This window comes from Scatophagus argus, chromosome 21, assembly GCF_020382885.2.
Source record: "Scatophagus argus isolate fScaArg1 chromosome 21, fScaArg1.pri, whole genome shotgun sequence".
Taxonomy (NCBI): domain Eukaryota; kingdom Metazoa; phylum Chordata; class Actinopteri; family Scatophagidae; genus Scatophagus; species Scatophagus argus.
In genome coordinates, this window is record NC_058513.1 from 9,649,376 (window position 1) to 9,663,087 (window position 13,712).

The 13,712-nt window shown below is 41.8% G+C and overlaps 1 protein-coding gene across 9 annotated transcripts; it reads right to left on the bottom strand.

Annotated features, from left to right (window-relative positions):
* Positions 1-277: 277 nt before the first annotated feature.
* On the bottom strand, positions 278-13,498 carry brsk1a (BR serine/threonine kinase 1a). Of its 9 annotated transcripts, none has more exons than XM_046377771.1 (19): positions 11,658-13,496; positions 11,386-11,480; positions 11,049-11,134; positions 10,436-10,576; positions 9,929-10,045; positions 9,761-9,794; positions 9,242-9,310; positions 8,980-9,126; positions 8,322-8,353; positions 8,009-8,173; positions 7,096-7,193; positions 6,186-6,336; positions 6,025-6,085; positions 4,568-5,198; positions 4,333-4,381; positions 4,066-4,189; positions 3,544-3,754; positions 3,309-3,398; positions 278-2,921 (listed from the first exon to the last, which is right to left on the bottom strand). In XM_046377771.1, the coding sequence occupies exons 1-19, from the start codon at positions 11,740-11,742 to the stop codon at positions 2,722-2,724; spliced, it is 2,586 nt and encodes an 861-aa protein (XP_046233727.1). In that variant the 5' UTR covers positions 11,743-13,496; the 3' UTR covers positions 278-2,721. The 9 variants fall into 9 exon arrangements, with proteins under 9 accessions (XP_046233727.1, XP_046233720.1, XP_046233719.1 ...); XM_046377764.1 differs by having other exon boundaries at positions 6,186-6,339; XM_046377763.1 differs by having other exon boundaries at positions 278-2,933; positions 11,658-13,491.
* Between the last annotated feature and the right edge of the window lie 214 nt (positions 13,499-13,712).

Genomic DNA, 13,712 nt, shown 5'->3' on the forward strand with positions numbered 1-13,712 from the left:
TTAATACTGATGAGTTTTGTGATAGTGACGTAAAAACCCTTAATGGTCTGCTCTTGTTTTTTTCTGCCTAATCATTCATTAACTGTCCTATATATTTTTACTTCATGAGAACAACGATAATTTTGATGTGTTGTTATTATTTGACATAATAGCAAATAATACAAATAATGTTTCCATCTAGAAGGCAAAACTAGACTCAATACAAGGTAAGATAAATAGCCACGTAACACGAACAGAAACCATTTTAACCCAGAAACTAAATACACACACACATGAATTTAGGGTTTATTGTTGTAACCATAACAATAAGGTGGATCTCTCTTTATTTTGACCATCACTTCAATCATAATTGTTCTTTTTATCACAGGCAATAGTTATAATAGTGCACTTTTTATATTTAAATTATGATACAGACATTTCTTTTTTTTAAACACCTTATTCTACTGACCCTTATGAATGGAGAATAGTTTACAATCTTAGCCAGAGCTGGGTCAATGAATGTGAAGGTGATGTGGTGATGAGAAAGATGAAACTGGTGATGGTGAGCAATCGTCAAAGTGTATGTGTGTGGACAGTGAGGCAAACAACTTTGTACAGTTTCTCTGGTGAAGATGGCTACACAACAGGTGAAGAGGCAGACAGACAGGTCAAAGGGACAAGGCATAAGAGAAGCGAGAGATGAAGCCAATTAGCAAGCATTCAATGCGTGTGAGAGAAATTATGTTCCTATTAGGGTTTGGTTATGTTAAATAATTTAATATTCCTGGGTCAGTTAAAATCTCTGTAAGTAATCAGCTCAAAATGCATCTGCTGCAAAGTTTTCAGCTCACCCTCACTCAACCACCTGTCTCACACACACATTTCAGTTACCGAGGAGAAGCGTGATAAAGCATTTGTGAGATATAAACAAAGAGCACCGAAGAAGTAAGATGAGAGTAATTTGTCAGTACTGCTATCAAAGTCATCTGAAGTGCTCAAAAAAAAAACACCAAAAAACAGTAGTGATGAGAAATCAAGCAGAACAGATTTTCTTCAATTAGCTCTCGATATATTTTTACATGACATATCTACGTATACATGACATAAAAAGCACATGATCAAATAAATAAATAAATAAATAAATAAATAAAGATGGATCGCTAAGTAGACAAATACAAAAAGAAAAATACCATTAAAATAAACAGAACTCTAGCATGTACCTCTCTGAAAACATTCTGCACTTTTGTTGCATATTGCGCTGTATGGAAGACTGGTGATGAACATCGACTAATCTGATAGTGTGCTGGAATAATACATGACTGTCCGAGCTGCTACGTCTGCTTGCAGAATGGCGCGACTCTCAGTGATGAGCATGGGTGCAGTGATGGACTACTTGGCTTGTTGGTGAACACTGAAGTGAGGAGCATGGGGAAGGGGCTTAGGATTCTCTGCTTGCTTCCCATTTTGGAGTCCTGTTCAACAAGGAATTGACATCGCAAGCCTTTCAAGTTGGGCATGATGAAAATGTCCATTGATGAATTTCCTTTATGGGTTTTTTTTGTTTTTTGTTTTGAGTCACAAGATGAATACTATGGCGATAGGAGACAAGCTCAACAATAAAGGTAGCTTCTGTTTGATCCACAGGCCAGGAATGCTCTTCTCATTCAATCTGGGCACAAACAGCTGTGATGAGGTTCATGGAACTATTCACGCATAGTGTTTTTTTCATATAGTAATGTTCATATTTCTGTTCAAATCAAAAATACTTTTCTTCAGAGCAACAGGGATCCAATGCGCAAAGTGTAGATGCATTGTTTCGCATTGTCTCTGAGTAAAAAGAAAATACAAAAGGATCAAAACATTTAACTTTAAACAAATGCCTGCTAAAAAAGCATCTGGTCAGCTCCCCTTTTGCGACACCGTAAAATGTTTTTAGTTACTGCCTTTACTGCTATCGCTGTGCTACTGACATCCTCAAAAGAAATATTGTAAACATAAATAAAAACTAAATAAAAAAATATTTTTTCACATTCACTTACTTAGCTTACTTTGTTGGTTTTCTTTACCTCCACTACAGGAATTCCAGGATGTGGTTTCTCCTGAGAAAATCAGGACCATTTGTTCAGCTCGTCACCACTCACTGAAGTGGTAGCAGGCTGCTAACTCTTAGGGTTCATCTGCTGAGACACATTTATTTCTCTTTCGGTATGGACTGGTAGTTGCGTGTTGCTTGATAACGATATGAGCGCACTGCTTAATTTTAAGAGTAATCTTGAGAACCATCACAAGGCTATTATTTGTTTTTGGTGTCAGATACTGTATTAGAATGACATGGCAGACTAGCCTAGCTGATCACGTCAGCATCCTTTAGCGGGCTGATTTGCTAACTGGCATGCACATTAGCAATTCAAAATTCCTATTTTGATCTGTGAAGCTTTATGTATGATGGATACCAAACTGCTCATTTACATATAATTTTTTTAATTAAAGGGTGATTCCTTAACACTTCTTTGTCATATAAGGGTAGGAATCCTGGTGATCCAAACGGTCAAAAGAATGTTGAGTTGGAAAAAAGCGTGACAGGGAAAAAACTCAATCCTTGCTATGGTAAAGCACCTTCAATAACTTAGTCAAGGAAGAATAGGAGTAGCTCATGGCTTGCAGGGACACTTGGAGATGAAGATAACTTGTCTTCTGTCTGGTGCAGTTCAGGCATCCTGCTGTGTGGTCTCATTTTCTATCCTATGGTTGGGATTGGGTTCCATTGGAGGACAGCAGTCGGGTTCTCTCTTTCGCCGAGCCTCTGCGCTGCAGAACTCCCCCGCTGCCTCCTATGCCTCCGCCATCTGCTCGGTCACCCCACTCGCACCTGTCGCCCCCACCCTCGGAGCGCCTCGAGTTTTGGCGGGTGGGGGTCCCGTGGGGCCGGCCGTTCTTCTCATCTGGGAAGGGATCAAGAGACCAGGACAGGAAAGTCACTCTTAATGTATACAAGCTACAGTGTCTATAGGTCTGGGACAGAAATGAATTAACAGCTTGAACAATCTTAGGTTTGTAGGAGGTTTGCATTTGGTCTTGAAAATATATTGCTAAAACCGCACCAGCACCATCCTCTCCTGCGAACAATAAAAGAAATAAATAAAAGAAGTCCCCAGCACAAGTATGGGTAATGTGGGATAGGACATGAATCTAAAGACATTTCCAAAAACCAAAGTAAGTTTGCAAGTTTTGCATTTGGAGACACATGCAGAAAAAAATGGACTCATCATTAAATAAGACAGTCACTGTGCACCTACACGAATGAAATCAAAGTGTGTAAGCAGTCTCACCAGATAGGGCTTGCACCATGGGTTGGTCATGGGAGCTGAGAAGCTGAGCTTGAATCGTCTCTACCACTCGTCTGAACCTGCGACTCGGACCTGGAGAGGCACACACATTTAACTTGGCCAATACTGCCAATATGATACTTGAGTTTCAGTGTCAACACTACAACTATACTATTTTCAGACCACATTCAATCAAAAGTATGTCCCTGGTTAAAGAGTTCATGTCTGCTCCACTCGCCTGATATGAGGGTGAATGTCACGCTGTAGATTCCTGTCTCCCTCCTGCCCTCCCTCTCGGTCCTCTCCCTGTCCCGCTCCCTCTCGCCCTCTGAGAAAGCAATGTCCACCTGGAACTTGACGGGCTTCTGGAAGACGGAGGGGCCTCCGGAGGATTTGTACTCGGCCCGGAAGCTGGTTTGGGAGAGGACGCTGTGACTGAGCGATGGGATCTGTGTGGTGGGAAGACAGAGAAGAAGCAGAGAGACCGACAGACTTACGAGGCGGGAGAGGTAAGGGGGCCAACGTGAGTATAGGGAGACAAAGGGTGAGGGTGAGGAGAAGAGAGACAGAGTGAGCCATTGGTGAAAGCAACGTGAACATTCAACGTGCCATGAGTGAGCAAGACTGAAAAAAAGACAAAACTGAAATAATGAAAGAAATGGAGTGAGTATAGTATGAGAGTGTGTGTGAAGTCCTTATAGCTTCGCCAGTGAGAGCCATGCGTTCTACAAACAAGACATACACTGCACCAGATACTCACAGACAGGAAGGCATGGACAATGTCGGCTTTGACAGAACTCAGGGGTTTGTCTCTGATCACCACAAAGATCTGCTCCTCTTTCTCCAAGCCGATGAAGTTTCCAAACCACGACTTCTTGGCCAGCCTGGTAGCCAGACAAAAAATGATAGAGGGTAAGGAAACATACAAAGACGGCAGAAAGCATTCAATATTGCAAACACACAGCTTTATATTGTGAAAAAAAATGTAACACCTTAGAAATAACTTCCCACAAAAAGTGTGACTTACTCAGGGCTGGATTCCGGTGTTAGACTAGACATGTCTTCTGATGTGGGAACTGAAAAAGACAAATCACTTGAAAATGAAATTTGTGTCCAATAATAGATCTTTAGCTGGAAGCCAGAAAAAAAAAAATTATGAAATATTTTGAAACTGATGACCTTGTCAAGTCTCACTGATCCAATTGTGGTTCTTCTGCAAAAACATGACATCAACTCTGACATAACATTAAAACAAAACTCACCTTGCAGTTTACGCCGATGGAAACGGGGTGAGCCCAGCAGGTTGTTCTTGAAAGAATTGAGGCGAGTCCTCCAGTGTGCAGAGCTGCTGGCTGCCATGCCGCTCCCCCCTCCTGGGCTGGAGGGCGGGGTCAGCGACAGGGAGCCCACCCCTCCCCCTCCCTCCGCCCGTGAAGAGGATGAGGACGAAGAAGAGGAGGGCGGGGTGGAGGAGGGGTGGTGAGGGTGGTGGACAGGGGTGCCCAGGGGTGTGGGCAACGGAGAGCCTTGGGGAGTGACCTGCGGCACAGAGTGGGCAGAGTTTGGGTAGAAGCTCTTAGTCACTGACTTTAGGACAGAGGACGAGGGGAAGAAGAAACGGGGTATGGGTGACAGGAGCGGAGAGGGGGAGGGTGAGCGGGAGGATGGGTTGTGCAGAGGCAGGGATTTGATGGGCTGCAGATGGGGTCGGTCAGCAGGTCCCTTGGTGGGCAGGGTCTGGGTCTTTGGGTTGGGCGGACCTTTGGGCTTGTCATGTGCCCTTGCTGAGCGAGGAGTAGTGGTGCTTCCCTGTTTAGGCTCCCTTGTGAGGGGGGTAGCAGTGGCACAGGTGACGTCTGATTGGCTGAAAGTGAAGACGGGGCTCTGATAGGACTGGGGAGTGGGTTTGTGGCGTGGGAGAGATGGGTAACAAGAAAGAGAGGGGATGGAACATGGAGAAAGGATGGAAATGAATATCATGCTTCATGACAAGAAAGAGTGCATCTTGTGAGTTGTGAAAGTGCCAAATACAATACTACCAGAGCTGACGAGAAAAAGAGTTTCACTTATATTTTATGTCAGTGAGGGGTTTAGTGACAGTTGTGGCAGTGACAGGGTTAAGAATGCAGTGACAGTGACAGTGAAGGCCTAACTGTGCAGTGGTTCCTGGCAGTTAAACTTTATTAATTTACTATCTATGGATCTATTTATTTATTTACTATTAATCTATGGGTTATGTTAATGCAGTATTAAATATGAGAGAGCAAGGAAAGCAAACTATCCAATAACCCAAAATATATCATCTAATTTAAAAGGTTCTATGTTAAATTCCTCAAAGATCGTGCATACAACCAGTTCATGCATGGTGAGGAAGTGACATGAGGACAGAAGAAAAAATGCCACATAAACCTCCTGTTAGGTGAGAGATTTAAGCTGAGGAAATGGTGTTGTGATGGTGTGTAAAATGACTGAGGATATTTTAGAGGTTTGTTGAGTGTGGTTAGAATTTTTTAAAGCAGTTCGGCACAAGGGTGGGCGATATTGGCAAGAATAACGTTAACCCCAATTGCAAACCACAGTATGTTAATGTGGGAATATTATCACCAAATTCAATATTTTATAATGCATGCCCGTATCATGTTCAAACATAGTGCAGCCAGTCAGAACAGAAATAGTTGTGTGTGTGCAGTTTGTCAAAAGCTGGCCAAAAGGCCCTTACCCTGGGACTACTGAGAGGGCTGGAGGAGAGACCAGTTGAAGCTCCACTGACTGACCGAGACCTGACCAAGAGACCAGAGGTCAAAAAAAAGACCAGAATATAAGCAACATGAAAGCATGAAAGTCGCTTTACCGCACATGTGGAAGCACAATATAGTGTACCTCTGGCTGTGGGCAGCTGTGTCCAGGGCCCTGCGAGGCGGGGTAGGAGACCCTTGTTCAGTAACACTCAGCACCTCCAGGCTTTTCCTCTCGGGGCGACAGCGGCCATGGCGTGTCAGCATAGGAGAGTCAACACGCTTTCGAGGAGGGTCTGCTGAGGAACACAAACATAAATTTATCAAAGGAGGAAGCATACATCAAGCTACCTTTTTTTTCGTTCAACTGCTATGAGGAAATAAGACTCTCAAAAAGATGTTTTGTTTCTTTCCCCTGGCAGGGGCAGTGTTATGCTTTTAAAAACACCTTTCCAATAAATTCTTATTGCTTCCTGTTAGGAAGAGATGTTGCTGTGTCTTCACCATCCCGCTCCATGTTGTCATTCTGTCTCTATGCATGCAGTATCTCTTTTGCTATTCTGAAATGCATCATAATGTTGACAGTGATTTTTCTCTTACTCACACCATCTGTGACTGTGATAAACTTAGCTTCATTTGCATTGACACGATAGCTGCCCTCTCCCAGTTTTGTCCCAAAGAGAAATATTACAGATGTCCTGTGAAGTTTGAACATCATAAAAGACAATTATGACTTATTCTTGGTATAATGCTCCATAACGTTCCATAAAAATCCCATCATCCGTCATCAAACCCAACAAGAGGGCACACAAATTGTTGTCTTCCATATTGCCTCATGGCCTCATGGCTAGTGGTGGAGATCACCAATTCTTAGATAAATGGATATTGTGCAAAATACTTCATCCTCGATGTGGCCTTTCTTTCTTGCTTTTTCTTGGCTGAGGTACTGAGTACTTGTGTATTGCATCAGACTCACAGACTGGTTCTCAGAAACTGAGGCTCAGTAAAGCAGATCCCCTCCTTGAGTGGATCCCTCCTGCCCCCTAATGACTGACCTACGTCATTGCGCGGAGGCAAGTCCTCATCCTCATAGCTCGGGTAGCGCTCCTTCCTGTCCAGCAGTAGGTAATAGATCATCTTCTCCTGGTTTTCTCTGAGACAAACGAGAAAAGAATGGAACTCATTGGATGAGGAGTTAAATGGATAAGCTCTTTCTCAGAGTCAAATTCTGATGACACATCTATTTATGGACACACACACACACACACACACATACACACGAGGATTTCTTTATTCCATTCCACTGATGAGGTATTTATAATCACTGTTTTGCACTACAACATGTTTTTACTGGAACAACCTGTACATAATGGTCACCTGTCACCTTCTCATACTATGTTCCATACTGCTGTACGTTCAAGCTTGGATCCACAAAAGGCTGCAGTGCACAACTGAATCCCTCACAACAAGCCAATGAAATGTTTTTTAGCATCATCTGAAGCCCTCAATACCACTTTGATCTAACAAACCTGAGTTTTTTTTACTTTAAAGCTGACAAAGAGCATCTGACAGCAGCACTACTTTGATATTTGTGAAGCTAGATCATATCTATGTGTAGGAGATAAAAGCTCATAGTTACAGGCCTTGTCCTCTAGAGGATCTAGGCCCTGGATTTGGGCAAATCTTCAATTCATCCACCATCTTACACGCTGTAACCCTGTGGTGAGTCAGTCAACCTTGTTATTGTGTATTGTTTACATGCTAATCCATGTATGTAACAAAAGTAGACAAAGCCGCAAAAATACTTTTCATTGTAGTGCAGTTTTCAAATCATAACCAAACCACAGCCTCATAGCTGTCCATTTTAAGTAAGGAAGTAGTGTACGTATTTGAAATGTTTTCCTGGTCGCTTCATATGAAATGGGCACTGAAAAACACAGCCATGTTTAGGGTTGAAAAAAGACTTACTCTTCACATTGCAAATCACGTGTGAGCTTGACTCGGTCTCGGAAACAACCCAGTGAATGCATGCTGTCCAACACATCTGGGTCCAGCTCAGTCAGGGACAATATTCGCCTCACACACACTCGCCTGGGAGGAGGCTGCTCAGGACACGGCTCATTACGACCACCCCTGGGAGTCATACACACACACATGCACATACACACATTGAAACACATGTGAATGTCACAGATGCAATGTATATGATTAAATATAATGCAACATCACAGTAAAGTCCTTCAGACAACAATCCAATCTGCAAAAATGAATGTATACTCACTGATACCAGGCATGTTTCTGAATGGCCTCTAGCTGTAAGGGGTGACAGGGCAGATGGGGCCATTAGTTTCTACAGTCTGTTAAGAGCCAGATGGCCGCAGAGCTATGCTGTGCAAACAGTTCACACCAGATATTTTTTTACATGTAAAAAAGACATCTTATCAATTCTAAACATTAAAATCACAATTGGCAAATGTTGCTAGCTTTTGACAATATAAAAGAAAGCCATGTATTGCAAAGTGTACTGGAGAAATGTTATTGAACCATTTACAAAACTGATGCTGGTCATGAACACTGACATCTTGACTGTACTTTGGTACAACATAATAAATCCCGGCATGAATCCACTGTAAAACACAATAATGCTGGAACCAGTGTAAATGCAGCTAAGTCTTGAATCTAACTTATACTATGATAATTGAATAAACTGAATAGAATGCAGGTCGAGCTACAAAGAGCAAAGACAAGGTGACACATGTGAAAAAGTGAATATAGATTCAAAAAGAAGGAAGGAGAGCTGATCCCAAAATGCAACATGGACAATTTAACACAGCTGTAATTCTGCCTAAATTATTCCTGGGTACGGTCTGCAGTAATTCCAGGTGTCTGGGTACCATTCAAACCCTCTGTATTAGCCTGGTGTGTGCACAGTCTCGTACCGTGAGCCTCTTTTCAGGATTGACCTCAATCATGCCCTTGAGCAAAGACTGGCAGTCCGGGGGGATGAAGTGGGGCATGTGAAACACCCCACTCTTCACCTTCTCCAGGAGCTGACGTAAATTATCATGGTCAAAAGGCAGGGCACCCTGCGGGAGGCAAAAAACAAGAGCAGGAAAAATGAAGAAAAAAACATATATTTAAGGGTTAGGGTTATGTACAAAGGGATCAAACTGTACAGTGAAAAAGGAGTAAAAGACTTACCACCAGCAGAGCAAAAAGGATGACTCCACAGCTCCACACATCTGCTCTCCGCCCATCATATTTCTCCCCCTGCCAAAAGACAGAATGAATTTCCCACTGACTAATTGAAAACACAAATAAGCCACATTAATTGATTAAATAATTTCAGCTCATTTAAGGTTTATCCAAGCCTATATAATGTCTTTCAAAAGAAATCTGTGTCAAAAGAAACAGTTCAATCCATTATAATGCCACACTTTGTCACCGCACAGTGAAACCATCTTTTCTCTGAGAGAACTGGATAATCTTCTTGTATGAGTGCCGTCAACAAATCACAATGTGAGAGACTCTGATATTCCATTAAGAGTTTTAAAAGGATTATTTTATGACTCTGAATCAATTAGTCAAGTCTTTAAGTTCAGCTCATGTAGCTTTCTGACTTTGTATGTGCCACTAAATAAATCATTTCTTAAAATCATTTGCTCCTTTATATTACAGGTAACAACATTTGAGGAAGCTGTGCAAGAACTGAACACTTACCCGAATAACTTCAGGGCAGGCATAATGTGGTGATCTAAAATGAAATTGAAATGTGTTATACACAGATTTACTGTGGTTACATTTCTGTACAAATGGGCAGTGATACTTTTATTTCTGATATTTTTTGGGGTGTATGCGCTTTTTAGGAACAAAGGAGTTGGTTCTCACCCACAGCTGGTCTCTAACAGACTGTCTCCCACCTGTAGGGAGGCCATTCCAAAGTCAGCAATACGAATGTTGTTCTTTTCATCCAGGAGCAGGTTCTCGGGCTTCAGGTCTCTGTGACTGCACAAACACAACACATCATCTTTTAGTGGAGATTAGAGCATTTCAGCTGTATTACGACCGCAAGGGCTTGAAAAAATGGCTTTAATACTGGTTCATGCTTCACAATCACAAGACCCCCCCCCTTATCACTTGGTACAGTGTCACAAAAAGTCTATCTGTCTAAAAGAGATTTAAGGCGGATGAGTGCCTGCAAACATCAAGTCAGCATTAATTACATTACATTTTTGATGGTACTGACTAAGGCAGCGGAAACCTCTTATTTTGCGATGACACATCAAACTGACATTGAATATTTATTGTTTATAGAGAATGCTGTGAATAAACAACAATGAAGCCAAATTTAATAATGCACAAATCTCAGAACCACTGCTCTATGCAAAAACCAACCAGATGGAATGACTGTGGCAGAAATCCAAAGCAGAGATGATCTGTCTGAAGAACTTCCTGGCCTCTTTTGGAGTCAGTCGGCCCTTCTTCACCAGGTAGTCAAACAACTCTCCTCCTGACACATGCTCCAACACCAGGTACCTGTCAGCACATGGGGATTGTAGTGTGATTTAAAACATTCATCTCTAAGTGACTGTAAGGAAATCAATAAATCCAACCTAAGACACTGTTAAACTGTTAGGCACCATCAATTTATGATGTTGGATTCAAGGACCACAATATTGTGATGAAATTTTGTAATTTCTTGTAAATTAATTTATTTTAATGTACTCAATTTCATTCAACATGCCTGTCTATTATAACCACTGTTTAATAAAAGTGTTAAAGCATTTTGGGGAGTTATTTTTCTCAATATAGATCAAAAAATGTTTACAATTATTGTAGGAGATGAAGGAAAAGTGAGAATTAGAGCGATAAGGGCAGATTAATGTAGTCCTTAGAGTAATACATATCCCAGCCTTCCAAAGTTCATCAGCATTCAGCAACAGAAAAGAAGCATGCAGACTGCGCAGAGCTCAATTGTGAGGCTTTTTTGAATGCCAAGAGAACTCACAGATATTTGTTATTCTCATAAACATCATGCAGCTTCAACACATGCGGATGCTCAATCAGTTTCAGAATGGCAATCTCCCTCTCAACCTGGTTAGAGAGAAAAGACAGACAGGAAAAAGAGACAGAAAAAGATGAAGATGCTAAAGCACAGCACATAAGCCAGTCGGTGCTGTCTCTAAAACAAAAGAATAAAGGTTAATTCATCAACTGATACATAAGTTAAATATAAAAAATACAGAGCTGTTTGTGTACAGCATAAAACACCTGGCTATGTACAAAATTAGCATCAATGTCGTCACTGTGAGTAAAAAAACAACAAGAACAGCATCAAACTGTACCTTCATCAGGACTGACTCAGACAGCTTCTCTCTGTTGACTATTTTGATCGCTACCTTCTGACCCGTAATACAATGGACCCCAAGCTTGACCAGTCCTTAAACACAAGAATGCGAGAGATGTAAAGACACAAAAATAAGGTTGAGAGCATCATGCATGAGAGACAGAAACAGGGATCATCTACAGTATTTAATTACCCATAAAAAAATAGTTTTAAATCTCATGTTTCAAGAGTTCTATCATTTTATATTTAATAACAGTTTAGTATACTCACCTGTCTGTCCCTTCCCCAGAGTTTTTTCCAGTCTGTAGGGCCCAACATATTGAGCTGACTGACTTAGAGACAGTTCCTTACTCATACTGCTCTGACTGGAGGCTAATACACCACTACTACTAGTACTACTACTACTACTACTTCTGCACTGTGGTTATTGCAATTCCTGCGGTATTATACAGCTTATACAGAAGTTGCTGAGGGACACAAAATGGTGCTCAAATTAGAAAAACGTTTTTATTTCATAACACTGCTACTCTGGAGTTACTGGGTGAACATGTAAAAAATGCACAAGTCGAGCTGGTGCCGATTTACAACATCTGGATGATATATGGACATTCTTCACCTAAACCTGATTAATAAACATAGCTAAATCTTTTTGTTCTGAAACACGGCAAACATATATAACGTTGATATTTAACAAAACTGCTAGCTAGTGGTTGATTAAAGCAGACAAACTGGTATGACAAGTTACAAGGCTGCCTTATGCGTTAAATACCGAGCACTACCCTAAAGATAAACATGAGAAGGTAGGCGAACTACTGAGTTTTATTTCTGTACATTAGCTTATTTGTGTAAGTTGCACCGTATATGACGTTAACTATATGTGACGGTTAATAAGCAAATTAGCGCATAGTAGCGTTAACGTTATATAGCCTTGGACAAATCAAGTTTTTAAACGTCTGCTGCAGATTTCTGATATTAGCTGTTTGAGTCGGCCAACAAAATGTCAAGTAGGTCAAGTGGATGTTAGCACTGAAAAATAAATCAATTTAATTCTCTCTGTCAGGCCTGTTTTACAGGTGCAACAACATGCTATTTTAGCCTCGCAGTCGCTCTCCCACACAGCAGCGAGGTTAGCTTTAGCTTCAACGCCTCGACCAACGGCCGTCTCGCTCGCGCCGCCTGTCAAAAAAACCGACACCTCCTGAAGTTTCCAGTCATCACCAAACGGTAGGATTTATCGGACGGCCGCCGCATTCTCACAGTATTTCCTCGCAAAACAAACATCTTTAGCGTAGTCCTCCCCCTCCCTGACTCGCCCCGTCTCTCCCTCTCTACATCCCTGCAAGTAGCGGATCACAGCATCTTCTGCTCTCTCCTTTGGCGTGTCCTCCTCCCTCACCGGCGGTTACACAGGTAAAAAAAACACAGATATCCTCAGATCAACCCGCACTACTACCATCTACCTTATTTTCCACCTCAGTTCCGATAACAGTTCACGCAGTGTAAAGGCCCCCTATATTACACTCCCTTCGGTTTTCTTGCCGTAAATCGATATTTTCTCTCTCCTCTTCCTTCCTTCGTCTCACTCGCATCAGCATCCGGGTCCCACTCTCTCTCCATCCTCTCTCCTCTCGCCTCTACTCCCCCGCCCTCCTGCTCCTCCTCCTCCTCCTCCTGATCATCTTCCTTAAAATGCGCTTATCTTTGCATTTACCTCAGCACCGGCCACACTGTGGGCCCCCCTCATGCTGCTGCGGGCATCTCCCACACTGTTACTGTGAAAGACATTTGGAAACATTGTTGGGGGTCGCTGAGGAGCTTTGGACCGGCTCTGGCGTTTCAGAATGAGTCCCACAGGTGGTATTTTGTTTATAGTTTGATTTGATCTCAGGTGTATAATTTAAGGTCCAGCATAACTTAGCATAACGTAGAAGAAACACTGTATTTTTCCACTGATATTTTCCTTAAATCTACAATATCCAAAGTAAACACTGCACTTAAAAGAAGTAAAATTACTCAAACAGCCTATAAAGTAAGAAGTTCTTTATTTGCCTCTTTCCATTTTATGCTATTTCATATTTATCCTTATTTTATCCGTTATACTACATGTATTTGTCCGCCACAGTGGCCTTGCAAAGTAATATTCTCCATACAAGACACAACAAATTTAACGAGTGTAATGCTTTGTCAAAGGTTAACCTGCACAGCAGTATATAGTGCTCCATCTCCACCAGCTGGAATATGAAACATGACAGTGATAATGCATGATAAATATACTCTGAAGGGGACCATACTTTTTGATACTTTAAGTACACAATTTGCTTAGAG